We start from the raw sequence: 27,130 nt of genomic DNA on the forward strand, positions 1-27,130 counted from the left end.
CTCACAGAATTACGTGAAATGAACACGACCCCTTAACCCCGATTTGCGTGGTGGTGGCACGTAATGTGTTAGAATTACGTGTCGGCACCACGCAAACAACACCCATACAAAGTCAATGAGGCTCATTTGTCGTGGTGGACACACGGATTCCCTGGTTAGACAACGTCACAATGGGCAGCGGTAAATGTTGTTTTCTAGTTTACGAAACGTCCTCCTTTTATAATTTATTGTAGTGTATTACTTCCGATTTTTGTTGTCTAAATAACAGTAAATTGTTTGTGATATAACTATCCGTTTATAGATGGAGTAGTTTTAAAGAATGGCCCGAGGCTGTGTTAAATAGATTGTTCCCTTTACTTTATTAAACCATTTACGATATTTTATTCTTTTCAAATGTATTGTCTGTCATAGCAGCGAATATTATTAATTATTATTATTATTATGAATCAGAAGACTTTCAGTCGTTACCACGGCAACGATACGTCACGTTACGCACGCTTCTTACCCATAATCACTGCGCTTTTACCACTCATTTCTCCCGCCACATGACTACAGTAAGTATCTCAACCCCTCGGGGTGTTTGTTTGTTAAAAAGCACGTAAAACCTTTGCTGTTATTTCTTTAGTTGTAGCTGGATTTAATCATCCATAGAGTTTAGGTTGAATTTGTTAGTGTTGCATTATCATTTACACGGCTACCCGCCGAAGTAATTACGTTAGCTAGCCAGCCAAATGACAGCTGTCCCGACCCCGGCACAGTAGGAATGTGGCACTTCCACAACAAAAATCAGTTTAAACTCATGTATTTGTCCATGTGTTGTGAGGACAACAATTAACAACGTGTTGTTGCAGTGGTTAAAGTTTTATTTAAAGTGCAAAGTAAATGTCAGAAGTGTAACTAAGGTGAATTACCGCAATCGGGGATGGACTAGAATAAAAAAGTGGACCGGGAGTCTTTCCAGAGGATTTGACTGCTCAGTGCGACTCAATGTCAATGACCGTTCATACATACCTGATATAATTAATGCATCATTAACTTGTAATTAACATAATTATCCTGTAACACTTTCGTGCCATACTTTTGTAAGACTTTGCCATTTTAGAAGACACTGAATCATAATTGTTACTTTAGTTATGTGTGACATTGAGAAGAGAGAGCAGTAGATATTATGAGAAGCGTTTTATGCAACAGGACAGTAGAAGACCACCTTTTCCATTATTTGTAGGCCTAAATAAAAATAGATTTGTGTTGGTACTTGCTTGTGTCAAGTGAATGTGGTACAAATCTGATATTTGTACAGTAAGGATTGATTTGTATTGTACGTAGTGGTTGTGATTGATACATAGTCAGTTAATAAGTACTTTGTCCTAACAATTAAGAAATTATCATTTACTACAAATGCTATTCTAATAATCTTTTGCTTTTTTCTTGTTTTACAGCTATATTGCAACACTTTGACTCCACCAACACACACACATATACACACACGCACCCAAATCAAACCAACGGCACTTTTAAGAGCCACTCTCTCTCTCTCGTTCTCACTTGTCTCTTTCGATCTCTCTCTTTCTGTTATTGTCTCTCTTTTAATCACTCTTTCAGTCTATCTATCTCTCTCACTTCCATCTATTTCTGTTCAGAAATGGCTGGAGGGTCACAAAAAAAGACCTGCCCAAACTGCGGGGAAAAAATATATTGTGGACTTAAAATTTGTTCATTTTGCAACCATCAACAACCCCAAAATGTAAGACTCCAAAAAAAGATGGAAAAATTTAAAAGTCAGCAGAAGCAGTGGTTGGCATCTATGAAAAAAAATAAAAATAAGTCCCACGTTCTTGATGATGCTGCCATTCTGGTATGTAGTTTTCCTATCATCTCATTCACCAAAAGTGTTTTATTATTTTCACATAAGCAAATAAATTGACTAGTTTAATAAATTGCCTCACATCCACACTATTAATAAAAATATAATTCATGTTTACTGTTTTTTCCTACTATTATATCTAGGGAGTTGAAACTCATACAAATCCTCACATTTATCTATCCAAAAATTTTGTAAAAATTGTTTGTAGATGTTTCCTAGCTTTGATGTAACTTCACACATTCATGCACCGACAGCGGTGTCAGCCATGCAAGGCACCATCCAGCTCGGTTAGGTTAGGTGTTAGGTTAGGTGTCTTGGTTAGGTGTCTTGCTCATGGACACCTCCACACTTGATTCAGTGGAACCGGGGATTGAACCACCAATCTTCCGAATTTGTAGACAACCTACATGAGCCACTGCCGTCCCAGTGTAAACTGTAAAATTCAGCTGTAAACTACAGTTTTGTGTATCTAATTGATCTCTCTACCTCTCTGTTCCAGCTTGAGAAGTTGTATGCCCTTGGCATGAAGCCCCTGCTGCTAATTGCCCATCCTCCTAAGGTGGTGACAGGGACGTGCCATACTAAAACAAAACTAATGCTGCCAATGCATGCCCACCTTAGCACATCCGCTAAGAAATGCCTTGATAATGTGGATGCCATCTATAAATTGATGGTTGAAGGTGAGATTGCATTTATTTAACCTTGAAATGCATACGCATGCATGTATTCACTATCCGTTGTACAATTGTTGGTGTTGTCCTGTACATTTCCAAACAGCAAAGACTAGAAATTTTGATCTGGCTGTAGCCTAGCTGCAACCTAGAGTCATTTTAAAAGAGCCTAAACACTCAGCTGGGAAGCTAGCGCAAATGGGAAACAGGACTTCCTGTGGTTTCTCATAAAATAAAAGCCAGGGCCGTATTCATAAAAAATCTTAATGCAAAGAGTAGCTCCTAGTGACAAAATTCTAGGAAAATTCTTAGAAATGTGGGAGTTTAAAGTGGCAGTAAGATGAAGAGGGAGAAGAAATGTGTTGATGGACAGTGAGTTAGCCTATAAGACGCTATAGATTAGATAATGCAGAGATCATGTTTAGTGACCGATCTTATTAAAGACACGCTAACATCTCCGTTACAGCACATAAATGCTATAGCGCCAGATTACGCATGTAATTTCAATGTGAAGGCTTAGAATAGACCCTATACATAAAAATTGTTTTCCTTCGTGGACAACCAACCAATCACAGTCTTCAAAAGATTTTGTCACACAAAGCAATGGGGTCAGCCCCGCCTCCTCACTAAGATAAAAGTTTTTGTTTTTTCCTTGCTCAAGAGTTGCTCTCAGAATCACTCTTAAGCTAAGACTCATATGTAAAAGTTTTTAAGCTAAATTAGGAGTTTTCTGAGAGGATTCTTAGAATCTTTAAGAATACGGGCCCAGGACTCTGACTCTATAGTAACGTAGCAATCAGGTTACATTGCTGTCTCCTTCTCTTTCCTCTGTGTTCTCTCTCCATCATACAGGTCTGTGTGTCTGAGCTACACACACACTTATAGCAGACATATCTTAAAGGCTGACGGTGGCTTCGGCTGTATTCACACAAAATCCGCCAAAGTCGCTCTTTCCAACAGGGTTCTGTGGAGGTGGGGTAATGTTTATTTGTGCTTTAGAATGTAACCGAAATGAAACAATCAGAAGACCTTTTATTTCTCTGATTCACTGCTTTGTTCTTGCTAACACTGCTCACTCTCTTTTGGAGCTCGCTCAATCGCCGCTCTCTCTGCATGGGCCAACTTTGAATCATGTGTTTACAAACAGCAAGAGACTATCCTACTAATTTTGCCCTTTAAGACTAACTTGTGTTAATGTTAATGTATTTTTTTAAAACATAGTCAAAGTAAATCTACTACTTGTGCCACTGCGAATAGAGATTGGATGTGCAAAAAAGTACCTAACGGCATGAAAGTCACTGAGACCTCAACCGGTGTTGGTCAAGTTACTCAGGGAATTGTTACTCCTGTAAAAGTTATAATATTACTTTACTTATTACAGGGAATTAAAAGTTACTAGTTACATTACTTGTCATGTTACTATATTACTTTTACTATCCCGCGCCCTGCCCTTTCTAAAAAGTGACAGATAACCTGTTTAGTCCACTTATTTTAGAAATGAATCCACTTTACTGGAACAACAATAATTAACATTAGGAGTCGACAATCAGCCAAACTTTACACATTGCTGCCTCTCCAACCAGGTGATGCTATACAGAGAAGCAATGTGCATATTGAAAATAATAATAAACAGTTTCTCCCAACATCGGTAATAGCTATCTAATGCTATTTAACTAATAGCATATTGATAAGAGCAGGGTGGACTATGTGTTTTTTTTCAAAACATATAACGTTTCCCAACATCACTGGCTGAAATAAAATATAAAGCAAGTCAACCCCGATTTTTGAACTAATGTTTTTTCTGCACATGTATTAATAAGAGCAGTATTCAGTGTTTTTACAGAAGATTCAACTTTGCTTAATGCCACTCTCCCGACGAGTGCATGCATCACTGGCAGTAGCATCCTACCGGTCAGCACCGGCGTTTGCATATTATATATTATATTTGTGTGTTCTCCATGTCCATTTATAGGTTGGACAAGACTCAACTCAGACCAACTACCTCAAGAAGAGGAGAACTTCGTCCTACATTTGGTGACGTGTGACTTAACCCCTACCACCCATATCCAGTCACCACAACAGGAAACACCAGCCACAGCATCACAAAACCAGGCTCCATCCATTGGCACACCAGCAACCCAGACTACATCCGTCTGCACGTCACCACAGCCGTCTCCTTCCTACCACACATCACCGCACCCTGCTCCATCCATCTACAAACCAGCACTCCAGGGTCCCTCCATCTACAAAGCAGCACACCTGGCTCCATCCATCCAGGAACCAGCACACCTGAGTCTTTCCAGCCACACACCACCACACCTGTCTCCATCCATCCAGGAACCAGCACACCTGGCTCCATCCATCCGAGAACCACCACACCTGGCTCCATCCATCCAGGAACCAACACACCTGTCTCCATCCATCCAGGAACCAGCACACCTGGCTCCATCCATCCGAGAACCACCACACCTGGCTCCATCCATCCGAGAACCACCACACCTGGCTCCATCCATCCAGGAACCAACACACCTGTCTCCATCCATCCAGGAACCAGCACACCTGGCTCCATCCATCCGAGAACCACCACACCTGGCTCCATCCATCCGAGAACCACCACACCTGGCTCCATCCATCCAGGAACCAACACACCTGTCTCCATCCATCCAGGAACCAGCACACCTGTCTCCATCCATCCAGGAACCAACACACCTGTGTCCATCCATCCAGGAACCAACACACCTGTCTCCATCCATCCAGGAACCAACACACCTGGCTCCATCCATCCAGGAACCAACACACCTGGCTCCATCCATCCAAGAACCACCACACCTGGCTCCATCCATCCAGGAACCAACACACCTGGCTCCATCCATCCAGGAACCAACACACCTGGCTCCATCCATCCAAGAACCACCACACCTGGCTCCATCCATCCAGGAACCAGCACACCTGGCTCCATCCATCCGAGAACCACCACACCCAGCTCCACCCTTCCATGAACCAGCACACCAGGTCCCAGCTGTGCAGCCACCACTGGAGGGTCCACGGCAACGTAAAAGACCACAAAAAATTAAAGGTGTGTTTTAGTCTATGCACTAAATACACTAAGTATTGTACAGACATTTTACCCCTGCATAATCGTCATGAAGTTAATGTGATTTTTGTAAACCCTCTAAAAAGTATTGATTTATTATGGATCTGATTCAGGATTGCAATTATACTGTATGCCTAGATGCTATATTATTTTATTATTTTTTCTATAAATAGTAATTGAATTGATGGTTGTCTACACATCCCTGTAATTAGAGAGCTGCAAAGTTAAAGTCCCAGTGTAAAGAATACCAGTGTAAAATATATCTGCTCTGTGGCAAGCGATGTAAAATGTAAACAGTCCATTAGGAGACACAACATAAAGAAGGGATGGCAAAGAAACAAAGATTTTGAATAGAACCATGCAGCCTTTGATACTCCTGTGGTTCTCAAATCTCACTAGGAGGAGCTAAATGTGCTAATGACAAACAGTGGAAAAAATGCATAAATGTGTGCATTGTGAATTGATTCCTGCACACAAAATACTACACATATTGTGGACATTGGTGCAAATAATATATTCCTTACAATTACAGATTGCCCTCACAATCGGCTTGAAATGTTCCCAGTCCGTGAAATAATAAAGACAAGGAACAGAAAGGTAGGACAATGACTAACTGGATAACAGTGTTTCCTCTCAATTAGTTAAAGGTATAGCGGAGGATTTTTTATTTCCGGGTGGATTCTCTATACTATTGGTCCTCCTAATTGTCAATCATTCTGGTGAATCAATCAAACTTTTCAAAAAGTGGAGAGGGCGGGACTTATTTAAAATTCGGAAAGATCCTCCGCTATACCTTTAAATAATGCTATTGGCTATTGTCATTTCAAAACCTTAACCAAGTTAAATTTCACTTAAAATGCAGCAACAAATATGTGATTATAAAAACAATGGTTTTATCGCTTTTATTATTTATCCCCCAAAAAAACAATTATTACCCCTAAAGACACCCACGTCAAGACAAGTCACCTTTTTATATAGCGCTTTTTACAATACAGATTGTATGAAAGCAGCTTCACAGTGATTACTTAATGTTACCTTGACAAAATGCTGTTGTCTAAGTCACAACATTGAGCTGGATATGTAGGCATCCTGTAAATACCTTTAGCTTGAAGTGTCAGTCATGGATCTTATTTGATGACTATTATTCTAAATATGCAGTATATAAACTATGTCAACAATTAATATATTTTCACTCCTACAATGTCTTTGTCTTCCTGCCACAGGGGAGGACAGAACATCTTTATGACTGGCAGCCCTGCACAATGTGGTATGTTAAATAGCTTTTGGTTATGTACGATTACATGCATTTTATTATTGGGCTCTTGGATCTCTCTGTACTGGCAGAGTGTACTCTGTACATCCCTGAGCAAGACTCTTAACCCCTAGTTGCTCCGGAGGCGTGCGACATTTGACATAAACAGCAATTGTAAGTCGCTTTGGATAAAAGCGTCGGCTAAATGAATAAATGTAGTGTAATGTACTGTTTTCATTTGTTGGGATTGTTGACAAGACATTGTCATGGGTAGAGATTATTAAAGAAAAATGATCATGCAAACAGTTTTTGTATGCTGTTTACAATTGTGAGTGTATCCACAGCCATATGAAACCAAAAGTGAAATTCACTATTTAAATGTAACTGCTGCAGTGAGTTTCTGCTGCAAGTCTCTAGAAGAGGAATGCAGTGATTGGAGATGTTGATGGTATAGTCAGAGGAAACATCAGGGTTTCAGGGTTTGACGATTAGTACACTGCGAATGGATACATTTATTTGTGAGTCAGAGGATTTATTTTATTCCACAACATTTTGACCTTTTAAGCTGCTCACCTCATCCCCACTCTGGAACAACAGATTCTTGATGCTCTGCATTACTCTGCAAAGTATTGTAAAACAGTAAATGTTACATTCATGACAATCAATTCAATGTGTATTATACTAACTAATTCTCCCTCAACTTCCCTCTATTCATTTATGTTTTTCTCAGTGGAAAGACCTGGCCTCCATCCTGGCAGCCAGCCTGATTCCCATGCAGCTAGCCTGCAAATATGCAACATACATTGCAAACATGCATTTTTTCCTTGTTCTTGTTAAGTGTATTTTCTTTACATATTTTGTTGTTGTCCACTTGTATTGTTCCATAATATTGTCATGTTACATCAGCTAAACAGTTTGTAATGTAATTTGAACTTTAATATTCTTCATGGTTTTTATTCAAGCTTGTTGCTGCCTCTTTTATCTGTATGGATTCAATAAAGTGCAACAGTCAACAGACTTAACATTTCTTAAACTTGAAGGACTCCAATATGAATTGTTTTGTTGCCAACAGACCATGGAAAAGTTACAATTGATTGTATTTTGACTCAGACAAGCTAAACTATGGGCAACAACTGATCCTTTCATAACTACCAAAATGTTCAGTCCACTGATGACACACACAGTTGGAGTGCTTTATTGGGGGACATAGCTCAATATTGAAAAGGACACGGTTTCATTTAAGATTTCATATTAAATAACCTCCGCCACAAATATAAAATTAAACTACATGAGCAACTTCCCATTTTATTCACAGGTTTCGAAATGCCTTAATTTTTGTTATCAATCTTTCAACCTCTTGCTAAATTACAGTATCATAATTAACTATGAAATCATTCCATGTCCTTATTTGCATAACATACTGTTTGGACTAACCCTATGTAGCAGTTACTCATCTTGAAGCTGATTGTGTGTTGACAAAAATAACTATTTAATTTTTTGATGGTAATGAAAATGTGCATTTCACAAATGGGACTACACACACACACACTTCAAATAAGGGAATTGAGATCATCTTAAATAAAGTGCTGTTTGGTACTATATTTGTTGTTCATTTGCCATTTCTGTTATTCACTTCACTGTCATGAACAATACCTAACAAAATAAATGAAGTGTACTATGTGACATTTTCAGATTTGTTTTTTATTATGAAGTTTGACAATCTGTGACAGCGAGTTTGTTATGGATTGTTTTATATCAAGGGGATGGTTGAAAACTTCCAGTTAAACTTTATTTGATAATCAGTAAATCCACAATAATAATTTAATATGGACATAAATCACATAAGGAGAGTTAATATATGGACATTAGCAAAGTTAATAGCCTATTGAGACTTTGATAAAGGTAATGTATACCTGTATAACAACAAGGAAAAGAGAAAGGAAATTATATACATATTTACACATTTAGGAGTAATTTGTAGCCTTATATTAGTAAGTTAAGCCTATTACAAACAACGTGAGTACGCACTGTAAATGTTTTAATTTATTATGGGTGTTTTTCAGGTCTGTCCATATATCATTGACCACACACTGTTCATATCATTGACCACGTAATTTACATAGCACCTTAATCCTTACTAACAAAATGCAGTATTGTGTAACGTAACAATTTTATTTAAGTCATAGGGGCCGAACAAACATTTTGAAATTCTAATTATACAATATACAAATGCCTAAAGCTCCTAAATTACACTTCCGATGTGTAATTAGGGAGGTACGTTATGTAACTCCAGCCGAGTGTGAACATAATCCCGAAACGCGTGTATATGGGCCTACTTGCTAAAATCGCCTTAATCACCGGTTTGCTTTTTTAAAGTAAACCACATAAATTCATTGTAATATATGCTTCGGCTGCAGTTAAACATTAAGATATTATCATGATATGTGTTTAGAAAACCCTATTTTGCAAACCGGAAGAACTACTGTGACGCTGATTTGTTTTGTTTTCCAGCTCGGAAAATATCCGAAATAAACCTAAATCTTTACTTTTGCATATCACACAACATCTAAATACAGTGCATACATCTTTTTACAACCCTAATCACAGCCTAATGTTTGCAAACAGAAAAAACTACAAATATGGTACTAATTAGTATGAAGTGGCATGGCGCGGCTAGAGGGAATTGTAGTTTAAAAATATATGTCTCAATATATTGAAATTGAGATTTGTAAATAATGATGCAAGAATACACTGATGGGTTAAAGGGGATGGGAATCACATTTGTGTAATACAATTTTAAATACCTTACTGTTAAATAGGTGAAAATCAAGTTTGACCATTTTTGATAGCAAAACCTCTTGGTGACTCTACCCATATGGGTATAGTCATATAGCTGAAGTCAACAGCTATTTATAACAGTTGGTTTCATGTCTGTAGCCCTTTCTGTTCCTGAATGACAAGCTTTCAAACATGCACCAAGGTCAAGGTTCAGAGGTCAATATTTCAAAGCAGGAGCCATTTACAACCTTCAGACTGACATATGTTACTCTTCAGGTCGAGCCCTTTCCAACCATATATTTGGTTTAGTCCTACAACAAAGTTTAAATTTTAACTTTACATGGACACAGCCTTGGCTCAGGCATAGTTTCAGTGAGGACTTTGAGGCCCCGACCTCAACTTTTATATATTTTTTAGAAATTTAGTATTATAACAATACTGCACATATGTATGTACCGCAGCCAAGCAAAAAACAGACTATTTGGGTGTTTTAGATAGAGTCATGAACTTATGAGCATCAGCATTAATCTAAAAGATGCAATAGGCCCTATGCACAGCTGCACTACTTCCTGAACTTCAGCCAGCTCCTTTGTTTCCTGTCTGCCATTATTGGACAAACTGATTAATCCAGGTGTGTCTGACCAACAACAATAATCAGACACACCTGGATTAATCAGTTTGTCCAATAATGGCAGACAGGAAACAAAGGAGCTGGCTGAAGTTCAGGAAGTAGTGCAGCTGTGCATAGGGCCTATTAGGTGCCCAAATAGTACTTTCAAATGATGTCAGTGGTGGATGACGTTTTCAGATCATTTACTTAAGTAAAAGTACTAATAATTTGTTATCATGATATTATTATTCCTCATGTGTTAATGTAAAAGCAGGATTTTACTGTTGTAGTTGGTTGTGGGTGAACAGTTTAGTCTCTGACTGCATGAGATGATTATTTCATTATGGATGAATTTGCTGATTTTTTTTTATTTTTATTAATCGAGAGCCCATAGCCCAAAATAACACCTTCACACTGCTTGTTTTGTCAGTCTAAACCTAAAAATGTTTAAAAATATCTATTAAAATAATCTAGATGAAAATCTTCACATTTCTGAAGCTGGAACCATGAAATGTTTTTACATGACATGACTTATCTAAATAGCTGGCAATTAAAGTTCTGTCGATCAACTAATGCATTAACTGTTCTTGTATAAACTGTTGAGTACCTAATTTATACTCTTCATATTGTTTGTGTGCAAAACTCCACCTTTGTAAAGTAACTAAAGCTGTCAGATAAATGTAGTGAAGTAAAAAGTACAGTATTTCCCTTTGAGATGTAGTGGAGTAGAAGTGCCATATAAGTACAAGAGAACAACAGCTTTATCATGGAGTGTAGCTGTGAAAAAAGTCTGTATCAAGTCACTGCTAATGCAAACTGAACATTTCCTGCTGCAGCATATTAGGTTCACACAACAGACAATTCCATCAAATGGGTTTATTAGAATGGCACAAAATCACAAAATGAGAGCAAGAAAAATTAAGTTATTCAAAATAATAAAGGAGTTTAAATATTCACACTATTGCATTTCAAAGGGCTTTGCATATAAAATAAAAACAAAATAAAAGAAAGAAGGCCAGGAGTCTGCCTGATTCATTAAATTTGGGGCACCCCTATCTGAGATGGTAGAGATGGAGCAGGTTTGCGGCGCCACTGGACCTTCAATCCAGGGACGTATTCTGCTGGGGTGGTGCTACAACCAGTAATGCCCAGCGGGGCCACACTCTGCTTGCTCTGTGGTTACCAGTGGTGCATATGTATGCATCACAAGTTACAAAGACATTTCTTTATACAGTTTTACAGGATGTAAGTGAAAATTCTTTGGATTTGTCTGTCTGTCTGTACATTTAGATGATGTCATATGGAAAACATAAAAGAATAACATTTATGGTTTCAATGCTATTTGACTGTATTCAGTATGCTATAACTACAAAAAAACTACAAAATAATATGGGTAGTATATGCAAATTGCATACAAATATAAATTCACTTATATTATGGAAATACCAAAGTACATTCAAATTATACTTGTTAAAATTACACAGACTGCCATTGAATCTTCATTAGATTTTTCCATGCAAAGATGATGACAATTAATTATTTAAAGCAGCAATAAGCAGTTTTGGTTTGAAATCAGCAAGCTCAAATGTTAGAAGAGATAAATAACTCAATGTTTTTCTATTTTTTTTTAAATAAAAATACATACAGAATCTACAAAAACTTTCCTGTAGATACTTTGGTACAGCTATTTAAAACAAAGGCAAGGCAAGATTTTTTGTACAAATCTCCAGTTCCTCTGTGTTGTTTGGCAGTGGTCTTTAGGTGTCTTCTTCCTCAGACTCGGGGCTGGTGAAGCCATTGTCATCCCACTCCTCAATGTCCTCCTGTATGGAAAGGAAATCACATTCCATAGTGGCTATACTGCTGTATGCATTAACAGCCTGTTTGTGTTGACTTCTAAGTGAGTGACCCCTCCGATTGAGGACACTGTTGAGCCCATGTGTAGCATCCTCTGTCAGGTCACCGAAACCTGTAGAGGAATTGTGGGAAAAAATAGAAAGAGAAAGATGACACATCAAACAAAACATGACATTTCTAACTATTTTTGCATTTTACAATGCTGAATTTGCAACTTCAACATTACATTTTAGTCATTATATTTACTGTATTTACAACTTTTACATTGTGCACACTGGTGCCAAATAGCTGGTAATCTATATTATCTATATTATAGACTATATTATATTACTACAATAATCTATATTATAAATAAATAAATAAATAAATACATGATACTAAAATCTAAAGATCTTGTACATACTGCTGGTTTTGATGCGCTCCAAAGTCTGTCCTCTGAGTGACTCCACTTCTTGCACTTGCTTCAGAAGGTACTTGATGTGCTGAGACATCTCCTTTACCAGGATGCTCTGCTCCTCCTCCAAGCGTTTCAGCAGCATTACCTGGTCGAAGACAGATCTCTTCAACCTGAAGGTGTTGCCTTTGGTTGGGGAAAGTAATGGAATAGTGGACAAGGAATGTTTATTATTATATTATACAAGTATAACAGAATTATGTTCTCTGAGAAATCTTTTTAGCGACAGCATTGGTTCTGTAGAATATAAACAATTTCAAAATATGAATAAAAGTCACAATAATATAATTTGAATTATATAATTCTCCATTCAAATTGAGAGCTTGTGAAATTGTGATGGTCAAGCATTTTATTTATGATTACTACAGCACACCATTCAATGTTTATGCTCCGTGATTAATATTTCCATATTTTGGTATTCATGATATTTTTTTATTTCAATATATCATCCCATTCCTGTGTTGTTGCATGACAAGTAACAAAAAGGACAATGGTAAATATGGAAATATGGAATATAGCAATTCATATATATCATACCATCTTCATGTCTCTCCCATGGTAGGATATATCCCTCTGTCAGACTGCAAGCCAACTCCTCGTCAATCGGATCTCCTTCCACTACGGTGTTGTATTGCAAGACCTTTTCGCGAAGCTTCTTCTTCAACTCTGTCATTTTCTTTCTCTTTCTTTGTCTTGCCTGGTTGCTATCTGCAAATCGAAATGAAAAGAAAACTGTCATAATCCCAGATTATTATTGTTTTTTTAAAGTCTTATTCGTTTAAATAACTTGATTTGACAACAAACCATGCTGACGATACAGATCTTGCTTCTTGCGCAAAAGGGTTACAGTGATGTTCTCAATGTCAGCCCTTAGCTCTTCAGTACAACCTGGAGTGTAGACTCTCTCTAAATAGGTGAAACAAAACAATTGACAAGAGACACAATTAGTGACATTTTCAAAATATAGCCACCTTTTATTATTTGTATAAGGGTACAGTCCTTAACAGATGTGTGTGTGGGTGTGTATATACACACATACATAGTGTACTTTACATGTTTTACCTGTGACCGCCCATTGTCTAACATCACACACCCACTGCTGTATTGTCTCCTGATCAAGGTTGTGCTGCTCCTTGATGTTGCTAAGGCTGGCAGCTTCCACCTTTGCCCTCTCTGTGATCTTTTAAATAGAAAAAATAACAAAATGTCCGAAAAAAGCTCTATGCACCACCACAATGCAAAAACCACCAATTTTACTTGAGCTTTCGGTACAAGACTTTCATCAGGACAGGTGTAACATTAAATAACACATTAAATATCTGTGTATACTAGCAAGCAGACCTCCCCTCAGTTACTTAAAATGAATAAAACATGATTATTATCAAAATAGTCGCATATTTTTTTCCGTAACATGATTAAACAATTAATCAACAAATAGTTTCAGATCTAGCTGTAGTTGGTGCATTGAGGGAAAGGGGCAGTGCTTAGGATCTCAATTATAATTTACCCTTACTTTGACATATCTGTGGGCTAACACTTGATGAAGGTTGTCCCTCTTTCTTCTGTTCCAACCCATGGCCTGTCGCGTTAGCATGTTCACTCTTCCTGATGAAAACAATAAGGCACCCACAAGCCAAAAAGTAAGATTTCACATTCAAAAGACAATAAGAGAAACCCAACAGACATGCCTAAACCCTATCACTAAAAGTTAGTTGAACTGGTAATTACCTTGAAGTAATACAATGATAAATTTAGTAAGAACAGAACAGAGAAACTTTGTTTTTTTTAATTCCCTGTAAAAACACTATTAAGTATTTATTATTATTTATTTAGGCTACCAGAGCGTGTAATGTAAGTGTAACACCAACCAGCTTTTGTCATGTATTTTGTGACAAGTGCTGCCCTGGAGAGAAAGCTGTTCACCTATAAAGAAAATAACTCATTTTTACACAATTAACTCATACATAAAGGATGTACTTTATCCCTCACACCAGGCGTTTTACTTAGATGACAAATAAGTGCCTTTTGGTGTTATGGTTTCTATTAAGACCCTTTGTAGCCATAGTTAAAATACTGACAATAATACCATACCTGCTCCACTTCCTCTCCCACTGTGTTTCCTGCTCCATCTTGGCTTCTGCCACCCCATTTCACCTGCAACACAGAGTGAGAAGTGTTATGTAGCAGTACTTCAGAAGTTTTGATATAACATCATACAATCAGGCATAACATGCACAAATGTAAAACTAATCCTTTGCATTGAAGATTGCATTAATGCATACAATTATCTCTAAAACATCTCATGACACAAGCTTTTTATTTGTTGGGGAAAAACAAAATCCCTGTCCAACAAATTTGAAAAAGCAGCTGAAAAGCAGTTAGTGAAAGATAACACACAGCACGTTCTATTATCCGACCCATTATTTCCCTATAGCTACAGCCATACCAGACTTAAAGTTATTGCATGTACCTCGCATTTTGCTGTATGGGCTTTGGCATGCATGACGCTCAGGAATGGCCTCATTTCTGTTAATGGCAGAAGCTCTGGTAAACCCTCTGCTACTTTGTTAAGGTAGGGCCAGTACCTAAAAAGCAGGAGCAGCATCATGTGAGTGTAACAAAGATCCATTTTTAATTGAAATCTAAAATGACTAACATCACTGTAAAGCTGAGAAACAAGACATTTTAATCATGGAGTTGGATTTGCAATATGACAATGAGGATTACCTGCATGTAACATCCATACAGAAGAAGGTAACATTTGCCTTCTTTGACATCTCTCTTTGAAGAAACATCGGGTAAGCAAATATTTCTCCACGGTAATGGTTCAGTCCTCGTAAAAGAAACCCATGTCTGATAAATCAGAAGAAAATGTAGTGGTTAAGAAACAATTGACCCAGTAAGGCCTGGCTTAAGCTCACATCTCTGTCAACTGAGTGCCTATAACAAAATATATGATAAATATAATACTTGGCTACACACACACACACACACACACACACACACACACACACACACGCACACACACACACACACACACACACACACACACACACACACACACACACACACACACACATACACACACACACACACACACAGACACAGACACACACACCTGCAAACTGCAACTTGAATGCCCTCCTCATCTATCTGAGCACCAGACTTTTTGGACATCTCTCTGCCAGCGGTGAACTTGGCAATACCGCAGACTGCACTGTCATTTGTCTATAAAATCAGTTTATAACACATTTTAAGATACATAAAAACACAAAACTAAAATATCTGTGTAACCAACTATTATATAAAAAAAAAAATCTAATGTTCATACACTTCTCATGTTGCCTCTGACAAGATCAACAAAGGTAGCAACTTCCTCATCCTTGGCCAGGAACAAGCCCTCATATATGGGTGGCTCCTCAGTCCTGTCCATGATAAGATAACATGCGTCAGTAATAAAAAATCACAAGTACTACATTTACTATTTGTTAAAATGTAAGTTATGATCACTCAATGACAACCCGAAGGGCTACTATTTGTGTTAGACAAGTCTAAAATAAACTTCTGAAAAATACCTATACCTACCCTTTTGACTTGCTGAAGCGGTAATGCTTTCGGTTCCCATCAGAGCAGACAGCCAACATGTCTGGAGAACATGCTGGGCACTCAAAATGATGGACCTGGCACATATCCTCTTCTTTGTATTCACAGAAGGTAAACTCAAAAAAGCTCCGCTGAAATGTATCAGCACAGATACTACCTGTCTGCATATTAAGAAATGATTGGTTAGAATTTTTTGAAGCAATGCCCACAATTAAATATTAGGTATACAGTAATATAATTTTGTTTGTTATATGTTTCAATGATATTCAGGCAGACTTACCCTTCCAGCTTGAACAGATCTGTGCTCCAACATTTTCAGGAAGGCCTGTCTGGACATGGCTGGTGCAGTCACCTTCATATGCTCAAACGAGGTGAAGACATCAAACTTGTATAGGGTCTGGCAGCTGGTGCTAGCTGGCCAGTACCGATAAACAAGCAGGTCCTTCACATCGGGAGTCCATTCTGCAGAGCATGATGGACAGGATTTCCGAGGCAAGCAGACATTGTATCGTCCTGTGAACAAGTGAATATACTGTACTGTAGTCAAGACTAAAATAATTTCAGTAATCAAATTGCAACAGATTGCCTTCTATACAGAGATACAAATATATGATATATTAGCTATTTGACATGGCATTTGGGCATTGCCTGAAAATGAAAATGGTGATAAAAAGCTTTGCGTTGCACACAGTGCAAAAGTAAAGTTCTAGTACAATAATACTTGCACAAAAAGGAGGGCTTTCAGAACAACATACCATTGATGGTAACCACAGAAATATGCTTCCCTGGAGTGATTGTGAGGTCATGAGTGCATTCACAAATTGACCTTGGTGCAGGAACAGGCAGTTGACATACTGCAAAACAGAAAGAAGTTATGAAGGGTGTATTTACAGCTTCTCCTCAGTCCCTTAGATGCATTTCCCAAAACGCTAACCTCATTTTCAAAATAGTGCTTTAAAACCCAACAATTAATCCAAACTGGCCACACCACTATTCCACCTGTAATTGTCATTATGTTGAAACAACATGTAAATGCTTAAGCACATTTTGAAAAATATTAAGAGGCAATTGACTTAGCTGGTCAAAGATATGCTGGACAGAACTGTCAAAACCAATCATACTTTTGTTATTCAGCTATTAAATTTCACAGGCAATTTGATATAATGCTAATTTTAACATACTTTGTTCACAAAACTGAGGCTCGCCATTTTCATTCACCACCACAGCAGTTGTAGGGGGAATGGGCTCAAGAAATCCATGGAACACAGCCTCTCTGTCATGGAAGACATTTCTCTTGTGGGCCTCCATGTCACAGGTAGCACAGAGGAACTCCATGTCTAGTGGTACACAGTCCAGGCACCTAATCACAGCTTCTACAGCACAGCATCTGTGACAGTTTTGGATGAATACTCTCTCGGCTGAGAGCTTTGCATCCAAAAGCATAGGCCTAGCAGTTTTCATTCTCACATCTGTGAGAAGCTGCCTTTGTTCCCAAGCAGAAACCATTCTGTCTGTTCCCTCCGGAACCTGGACTGCAGTTATGGTGTCCCTTAACTCTTGGAGTCTTGTTTCTAAAAAACAAAAATATACATTCACTTGTCCTTAAAAGGTCTATACTCATGATTATGATCACAAGTATATATCAGTTATACTGTGAGTCAGTAGTGGAAGCATAGACAAAACATAATGCTTAATTATGATTAAATAAATGGTGGAAATTGGAAAAATTGTAGTGTACTGTACTACTGTAACACTCAGTATTCTCACCAAGACTTGCCAACTCTTGATCTTCTATCTGAAAGCCCTCCTCATGCACAGGATCCCTTCTTCTGGATTGAGAAGCAGCTGCAGAGACAGTCATTTTGCTTAACCCTTTGATCAATATAACATGAAACCAATTCATTTCCAAATGAAAATATTCCATAAGGACTGGAGGGAGGGAAACTATATAAATTATTAATACACAACACAAGTAAGGATTATCAGTCGCATGCTCTTTAACTATCTTCTATATTAGTAAGAACATTTTTCACAAACATTGCAACACCATTTTGTCAAAGTGGTATCTGACTCTCATTTTATAATACGTGTAACCACCAAAACACTATTTAATGAATTATCTTTATTCTTAGATACAGTAATCATGTTTTAGTAAAGAACAAACCTGATTCAGGGCAGTGTGTTTCCCGACGTTTCTCATGCCTGCCTGTGACCAGTGGATTAGTAGTGAGGGATCTCTTCCTCCTTTTCCTCGTTTTTTTTTTAGGAAAGGCAGTTTCCATGGCCATGGCAGCCTATATTGCAGAGCACTTATATCAGCAGCACTTATAATTGAGCATTATTCAGTAGTTGCATAAAAGGGTCTTACTAACCATTTACATCACATCTATAAAAGCAATAGCAATTAGTATTTTCAGACTTAGGCACTATTTGCTTATCATGACAAGCCTTACCCTGGCCTCATGGAGATAAGCATCACTAATTAATGCTGCCATGTGGATCCTGGCATCATTGGGATCATCAAAGATCCTCATGTCAGAATTGAGGGACATCACAAACAAATACAAACAATATAAAAACAATACACAAAATGAAGAAAGAGAGAAAGAGAGAGATCGAAAGAGACAAGTGAGAACGAGAGAGAGAGAGTGGCTCTTAAAAGTGCCGTTGGTTTGATTTGGGTGCGTGTGTGTATATGTGTGTGTGTTGGTGGAGTCAAAGTGTTGCAATATAGCTGTAAAACAAGAAAAAAGCAAAAGATTATTAGAATAGCATTTGTAGTAAATGATAATTTCTTAATTGTTAGGACAAAGTACTTATTAACTGACTATGTATCAATCACAACCACTACGTACAATACAAATCAATCCTTACTGTACAAATATCAGATTTGTACCACATTCACTTGACACAAGCAAGTACCAACACAAATCTATTTTTATTTAGGCCTACAAATAATGGAAAAGGTGGTCTTCTACTGTCCTGTTGCATAAAACGCTTCTCATAATATCTACTGCTCTCTCTTCTCAATGTCACACATAACTAAAGTAACAATTATGATTCAGTGTCTTCTAAAATGGCAAAGTCTTACAAAAGTATGGCACGAAAGTGTTACAGGATAATTATGTTAATTACAAGTTAATGATGCATTAATTATATCAGGTATGTATGAACGGTCATTGACATTGAGTCGCACTGAGCAGTCAAATCCTCTGGAAAGACTCCCGGTCCACTTTTTTATTCTAGTCCATCCCCGATTGCGGTAATTCACCTTAGTTACACTTCTGACATTTACTTTGCACTTTAAATAAAACTTTAACCACTGCAACAACACGTTGTTAATTGTTGTCCTCACAACACATGGACAAATACATGAGTTTAAACTGATTTTTGTTGTGGAAGTGCCACATTCCTACTGTGCCGGGGTCGGGACAGCTGTCATTTGGCTGGCTAGCTAACGTAATTACTTCGGCGGGTAGCCGTGTAAATGATAATGCAACACTAACAAATTCAACCTAAACTCTATGGATGATTAAATCCAGCTACAACTAAAGAAATAACAGCAAAGGTTTTACGTGCTTTTTAACAAACAAACACCCCGAGGGGTTGAGATACTTACTGTAGTCATGTGGCGGGAGAAATGAGTGGTAAAAGCGCAGTGATTATGGGTAAGAAGCGTGCGTAACGTGACGTATCGTTGCCGTGGTAACGACTGAAAGTCTTCTGATTCATAATAATAATAATTAATAATATTCGCTGCTATGACAGACAATACATTTGAAAAGAATAAAATATCGTAAATGGTTTAATAAAGTAAAGGGAACAATCTATTTAACACAGCCTCGGGCCATTCTTTAAAACTACTCCATCTATAAACGGATAGTTATATCACAAACAATTTACTGTTATTTAGACAACAAAAATCGGAAGTAATACACTACAATAAATTATAAAAGGAGGACGTTTCGAGAGAAGCAGCAGATGACGGACGTGCGGCGCTGGAGATTTTACGTGGATATTATGCTGGCAAAGGGAAGCCCCGGGTAATAAGCTTGTACACAGAGCTAACTTCACTGCAAAAATTGTCGAGCGAGAGTGTTACGGAATATGTCATCAGAGCTGAGACTACAATCACTGCTTTGAGAAATGCTGGTGAGAATCTGAGTGACGAACTTTTGACAGCAATGGTTTTGAAAGGACTTCCAGAGACATTTAAGCCATTTACTGTCCATGTTACTCAGAGTGATGTTAAAATGACTTTTGCTGAATTTAAGACAAGACTTCGAAGTTATGAGGACATTGAAAATATGCGGACAACTGCGTCCGGGGACAATGTAATGAAAGCAAGAGCGCAGTTTGGAACGAAATCCACTTTTGCTGACTGTGCGGCTGCAAGTGCTGACATTGTCTGTTACCGGTGTGGCACAAAAGGCCATAAAGCAAGGACATGCCAACGTAAACAGTGGTGCAGTCATTGTAAAAATACCACTCACCGCGATGGAACCTGCAGACGGAGAAAGCCGCGGGATAACGTAAGAAAAGTGTCCAAGGAGCCGGGTGACAACAAGGAATATGTTTTTCGGGCAAGCGACGCTGAGATGTGGAGACATGAGGACGAGAGAAGGGGCCTAATGGTGGATGCAGGTGCAACTTCACACATCATCACAGACATCACAAAGTTCCAGAGGTTTGACAGCAGTTTCCAGGCTGACACACACTGTGTGGAATTGGCTGACGGCACGAGATGCAACGGAGTCGCTAAGAACAGAGGAGACGCAGCAGTATGTTTGGTGGACAGCACTGGACGACGTTTCAAGACAACACTAAGGAACGCGCTGTACATCCCAACATATCCACAGGACATCTTCTCTGTGAAGGCAGCCACCTCGAACGGAGCAACCGTGATCTTCAGAGAAGGGAAGAACGTTCTGCTACATAAAGACGGTACTGAATTCCCCATACACATGCACAATAAACTGTACTATTTGCACACAAAAGACAATGAGTGTGATGACCAATGTAGAAAATGTTATGACTTGCAGACATGGCATGAGATATTAGGTCATTGCAACTATGGGGATGTAATTAAGCTCGAAAATGTTGTGGACGGTATGCAAATTAAGAATAGAGCAGACAAACCAACCCCACCGTGTGAGATTTGCATACAAGGCAAGTTTATTGAGACTAGAAACAGAGAACCAGATGCGAGAGCCAAAGCAGCTCTAGAAATGGTACACACCGATTTAGCAGGACCTATAGACCCAATGTCCCAAGACGGCCATAGATATGCATTATCTTTCACAGATGATTATTCTAGTGCGGGGTTTGTATATTTTTTGAGAAACAAGAGCGACACAATAACCGCCACAGAGAAATTCCTTGCTGATATGGCTCCATATGGGAGAGTTAAATGCATCAGGTCTGATAATGGGACAGAGTTCACAGGCAGGGAGTACCAGGCATTATTGAGTAGAAATGGTATTAGACATGAGACCTCTGCACCATACTCTCCACACCAAAACGGCACTGCGGAACGTAACTGGAGAAACTTATTTGACATGGCTAGGTGCATGTTAATAGAAAGTGGGTTACCAAAAACATTGTGGACCTATGCAGTCCAGACTGCTGCTGTAGTGAGAAACAGATGCTTTAATAACCGAACTAAACAGACAGCTTACTTCATGTTAACAGGCAGGCAACCGAACATTTCTAGAATGCAGAAGTTTGGTATTTCGTGTTACGCTTATCAACATGATAAAAGTAAGCTGAACTCGAGATGTGAGAAGGGCATTTTTGTGGGATATGACAAGAATAGTCCAGCATACATGATCTACTATCCTGATAGCAGGAAAATACAGAAGCGGAGACTAGTTGAGTTTTTATCCCAGAATGAGTGCTGAGGCGGACGAGATCTCGATTGATGATGATAATGACGATTTTGGGGTTGGGAATAATCTTAGAGAATCGAAAAGAGAAGGTCCTGAAATTAATCTACAGAATTCTCAGGAACCGGTCACAGTAAAAGAGCCAGAAATGTGCGAAAACCAAACACAAACCTGAAAAAGGGAGGAATCCTGCCAGAGAGAGGAAAAGGCCAGGTTATTTAAGTGATTGTTTGTGGTTTTGATGGTAACGAAGCTGATATTGATTATTGTTACAGACTTGTATGTAATGTACCCCAAACATACAAAGAAGCAGTAACATCAGTGAATGCAGATGAATGGGTTAAGGCTATGAATGAAGAGATGAAGTCATTAAAGGAAAGTGTCACTTTTACCCTGACCAGTCTACCTGAAGGTAAATAATTAGTGGGGGGTAAATGGGTCTACGCTATTAAGAAAAATAGTGATGGAACAGACAAATACAAAGCGCGATATGTTGCCAAAGGTTACAGTCAAGAGAGAGGTGTGAACTATGATGAGACTTTTTCTCCAACTGCCAGTATGACAAGCATCAGAGTGTTGATACAGAAGGCAGTACAGGAAAATTTGATTGTTCATCAAATGGATGTGACCACTGCATATTTACATGCGCCAATAGAGTGTGACATTTATATAGAACAGCCAGAGGGTTACGAGATAAAATCTCAAGGTAATGCAAAACTGGTGTACAAATTAAAAAAATCACTGTATGGACTTAAACAGTCGGGCAGGAACTGGAACCGAATGTTGCATGAGTATCTTTGTGAAATGAAGTTTGTTCAAAACCCAGCTGATCATTGTGTTTACACGAAGGTTACAGAAACTGAGAAAGTTTTTATAATCATATGGGTTGATGACTTGATTATTGCAGCCAACAGTATGTATGTGCTTAATCATGTAAAAGAGACACTCAGTGCAAAATTTTAAATGAAGGACTTGGGAAAATTAACACATTTCCTTGGTATTGATTATGAGCAAGATTTTGATTGTGTTACAATGTCTCAACGTAGGTATGTTAAGAAAATACTTGAGAGATTTGACATGCAAAATTGTAAGTCTAGAGTAACTCCATGTGAACAGAAACTAAACTACACTGATGATGCTGAGGAAATGAGTGATGTTAGAAAATACAGGGAGGTTGTAGGTAGCTTAATCTACCTGGCAACATGCACAAGACCAGACCTAAGTTTTGTAGTGAGCAAGCTGTCACAGTATTTTACTAGACCAACCACAGAACAGTGGAACACTGTTAAGCATGTTTTAAGATATTTAAAAGGGACACAAGACAAAGAACTGTGTTACAAAAAGGGTGAAAATGATAACTTGATTCATGCATACAGCGACGCGAATTGGGCAGCTGATGTAACTGATAGACGGAGTACTACAGGTTACTGTGTTAGCCTAAACAAAAACGGTCCACTGGTCTCATGGAAGACCAAAAGACAGCTTACTGTTGCACTGTCGACTTGTGAAGCAGAGTATATGGCATTAGCTGCGACTGTACAGGAGTGTTTATTTCTACAGCAATTGTTAGAAAACATTGATGGTCAGAAATATAAATCGAAAGTGTATGAGGACAATCAGGGTGCCATTGCTTTAGCAAAAAATCCGGTGTATAGACAACGATGTAAACATGTGGACATTAAATATCATTTTGTGAGATCTGTGATAAAGGAGGGCAGAATTAGTCTGGAATACTGTCCAACTGGTGATATGGTTACAGATGTGCTAACAAAACCAGCAACAAAGCTCAAGTTAATGAAATTTAACTAATTTATGTTTGGTGTATGAATTTTGTACTTGTATTGAGATGATGAACTGGACAATGATGAAATAGAAATGTGAGAGCAAGTGGGGGTGTTGAGATTTAGAAATATTGTGCTCTCATTTATATTTGATTTGTTTTCCTTGTATTTATTTTTCTTTGAACCAGGCAATCATATTGCAGTGTGTATATCATGTGACCTAATCAGACAGTGACTGAATGAATGCACATGTTTCTGTTTAAATAAAAGTGCGCCAGTCTGAACGAAACTGGAGGATGTGAAACAGTATTCCCTGTTGTCTGCGTGAGTCACTCTCCTAACAGCCTTGGCACTCCCTATTCAGCCCCATTGTATTGATTTTGGTTGCAGTTCCATTAGAATTCCACTGGGGGTGATCGCGAGCGAGTGCAGACTGAATGGGAGTCAATGGGGCTATACGGCTAAATGTGTCTCTTTCACCCGATTGCCGTTGAGAAATCTCAGATTTTATTGTAGGCTTTGCAAGTTCAACATGGGTTATAGGTCGAAAGTTGAGTGCTCGAAGTGGGGCGGTACTCACCGGTACGCAGTACCGGCACTTCTGCATTTTACTCCAAAGCGTACCTGCACATTTTCTTGCGTACCGCTACTTCTCACATGTAGCCGGTACTCTACCACTGACAAAAAAAGCGTCAGTGTCACGCCCATCTCACATACTAAGTTTGCAATGCGTATGCGGAGCTTATTTTTTTTCCCCGCACCCATATTAACAGGTTAGAGCTTTCACACTGCACGCGGATGCGGTCCGGCAATGCGTTCCAGGAGCGGTGCATATCCAGCAGTCCAACGATCGTTTCCACACCGAGTCTATTTTCGTTGTGCTGCACGCGCTGAATTAAAGTGACAGCGCGTGGTTCTTGGTCAAAATTAACACAGAATATGACATTATATATAATTTGTATTATTTAAAATTACTTTTAACATTTAAAAACAGACGTTTTAAATTCCAAAGCTTGCAGAAGGTTCCTAATGGCAATACTGACTTCTACAGCTTTCCTGGTAGCCTTGAGTGAATTAACTTGTCTAAGAAAATGATTCATAAAACGTATAAATATCTTTTGAGCCTATGTTTGCTTTCGCCATTGACGCAGACGAAAATGAAAAGACTAAGTTCAGCTTTAGGAGAGGAAGAAATAGTCCAGGATAAGAAGACTGAGAGAAAAAGAAATATGAAGATGAGGAGAGAGCAGGTATTGACAAATAATCTAATGACAAGGTTTTAAAGATAGCCTATTTCTTATAATTTTTTTGGCCTTCAAAAGTCCTAAATTGCACATATGTAGATCAGAGAAATCCAAATTTTCTCGGGGGAGCATGCCCCCCAACCCCCCTAACTACGGGGGCCTTGAGTCTGGTTGTCCAGGGGGGCATAGGAAATTGTTAATCCGGCCCTGGGTGAAAGCGGTGAGAGTAAGGCAAGAGAGTACCGGCACCTTTTTTCCCCCACTTCAAGCACTGCTTATTTCTTTTCGATTTCTTACAGGTTGAGTTGTTGTTGCCTAGCCTGGCTAACGTCAGACCAAGTCTCATTGAGACTTGGGGCTCGTTCTTCGTACGTCGCTAACTCAGTTAGCTGGATTTGATTGTTGACGATTTGGCATGATCTTGGATTGTTTGGTTCTTCGAAGCTCATCCTGGACTTGCTGTCATAGCAACAGCTGCGCAATCTTAAACCTGCTCGGGAGCAGGCTTATTTCATGTAAACAGGATTAGACTGCGGCTCATAAACGGAGCTGATACGGGAAGTCCAGCGCAGAGCGATAGTGCACTTTCTGATATATATATATATATATATATTATTTTTTTTACTCGTGAGATTGTCGTTTACAATATTAATTTGTTGGAAACGCACATTTATTTTCGACTTGTCGGAGTCGGGCTTTAACTACAGCACAAACTGTTTGCATTGCCCTAAGATTATTTGCGAGTGGCTCTTTCCTTTACACTATTGGAGATGCGGAGAACTTGATGGAAAGTGCTGTCTGTCGTGTCATTCGGAGTTTACCTGGTGCTTTTAGGTTTAAAAAACAGTTTTAGTTTTTTTTTTTTTTTGTGACATTTCCAAGCAACTTTATACACAGGGGTGCACATAACATTTTTGGTCTTGTTCTCAGGGGAGAACCTGGGGTTGTTGCTTGGTCCTCACATTTTCAAATGCATTTTTTCCTTAACCCACCTCACAGGAGGAACAAATTAGAGGGATACATAGTCTAATATATTGTTAAATATTGTTATCTGACTATACCTACATCCAAATAAAAAATAAATAAAAAATAAAAATCGAGCACACTTTAAAATAGTCAAATTTTTATCAGGCAGTAGGCTAATATGGCCTAGTCGAGTCTATGCAGACTGCTTGTTATTATGGCAACGCCGGCGAAGGAGGTAACTTTACGTGACAAACTCAAAAAAGGATAATTAAAAACGAAGGCAATAGAAGGTCATCCATCCATTTTTCCCCCAAACGCTATAAATCCATCCTTTTTTATATATAATTTTTATTTATTTTTTTATTGATGGTTTGTCTTTTTTTTTTTTTTTTTTTTTTTGTCATTTATGAGGAAAAAACAATCTTACGTGAGTGACAGTTCTCCATTACGGACGCGACCACTCTGAAAGCGCCGCGGCACTAAAAGAATTTCAAACTTTCACAGAGACCTCAAACAGAAAGCACAAAGCCTTTCTTTAAAGCTAATTTCGTTTTGTATTAATTGTATCTTAATTTTAATCCATGTTTCATTAACCGATTTCGTGGTTTTAATAAATAAAAAAGTAAATAGGCTGTCTTGATTGTTTAGGCTATTTTTTAATTATAGCCTAAGTGTAAAATATTAGGCTGTGTATACCGACATGGATCAATTATTAATAGGCTATTCAATTTCATGTCTTTGCATAGGCTAGCTGATGGCGCACCAATGAAAAATCCTAAATGATGTGCCAAAATGCGTTTTCTGTTAGGCTACAATGAAAATATTGTACGGTCAGGTTTGCCGAAGTTCGTTTAATTTAGGCTATTTATTTATTTAAATAATTTATTTATTTTTGTCCATGTGCGCCGATCGGAGACGGAGTTCACTGCTGATATTCTGAGGTAAGAGAGTTTTCTAGTCTCGCGGCTGTCATCAGCAGCGCCTTGCATTGCCCAATCAGCGGATGGCGGGCGGGTGCGGTTTTGAAAATTGGTCAAAAACGTTGGTGCGGATGGATGGCGGACGGATGAT

General features: G+C 38.4%; 1 protein-coding gene and 1 long non-coding RNA gene across 2 annotated transcripts; one reads left to right on the forward strand and one right to left on the reverse strand.

Annotated features, from left to right (window-relative positions):
• Positions 1–5,434: 5,434 nt before the first annotated feature.
• On the forward strand, positions 5,435–8,557 carry LOC307163592. The gene is made up of 4 exons (XR_013822103.1): positions 5,435–5,611; positions 6,162–6,226; positions 6,853–6,896; positions 7,612–8,557. It is a non-coding gene; the product is annotated as an uncharacterized lncRNA (long non-coding RNA).
• Positions 8,558–11,125: 2,568 nt separating this feature from the next.
• Positions 11,126–20,033, reverse strand: LOC307163566 (uncharacterized protein). Its single transcript, XM_079879665.1, has 19 exons — positions 18,637–20,033; positions 18,348–18,477; positions 17,951–18,028; positions 17,365–17,754; positions 16,939–17,037; positions 16,464–16,696; positions 16,166–16,344; positions 15,912–16,005; positions 15,699–15,808; positions 15,308–15,433; positions 15,051–15,165; positions 14,672–14,734; positions 14,449–14,503; positions 14,094–14,185; positions 13,643–13,760; positions 13,385–13,486; positions 13,118–13,288; positions 12,530–12,706; positions 11,126–12,238 (listed from the first exon to the last, which is right to left on the reverse strand). Exons 1-19 carry the CDS (start codon positions 18,733–18,735, stop codon positions 12,027–12,029), a joined length of 2,643 nt encoding a protein of 880 aa, XP_079735791.1. The 5' UTR covers positions 18,736–20,033; the 3' UTR covers positions 11,126–12,026.
• Between the last annotated feature and the right edge of the window lie 7,097 nt (positions 20,034–27,130).

Source organism: Squalius cephalus (assembly GCF_949319135.1).
Source record: "Squalius cephalus genome assembly, chromosome: 8".
NCBI classification, from domain to species: domain Eukaryota; kingdom Metazoa; phylum Chordata; class Actinopteri; order Cypriniformes; family Leuciscidae; genus Squalius; species Squalius cephalus.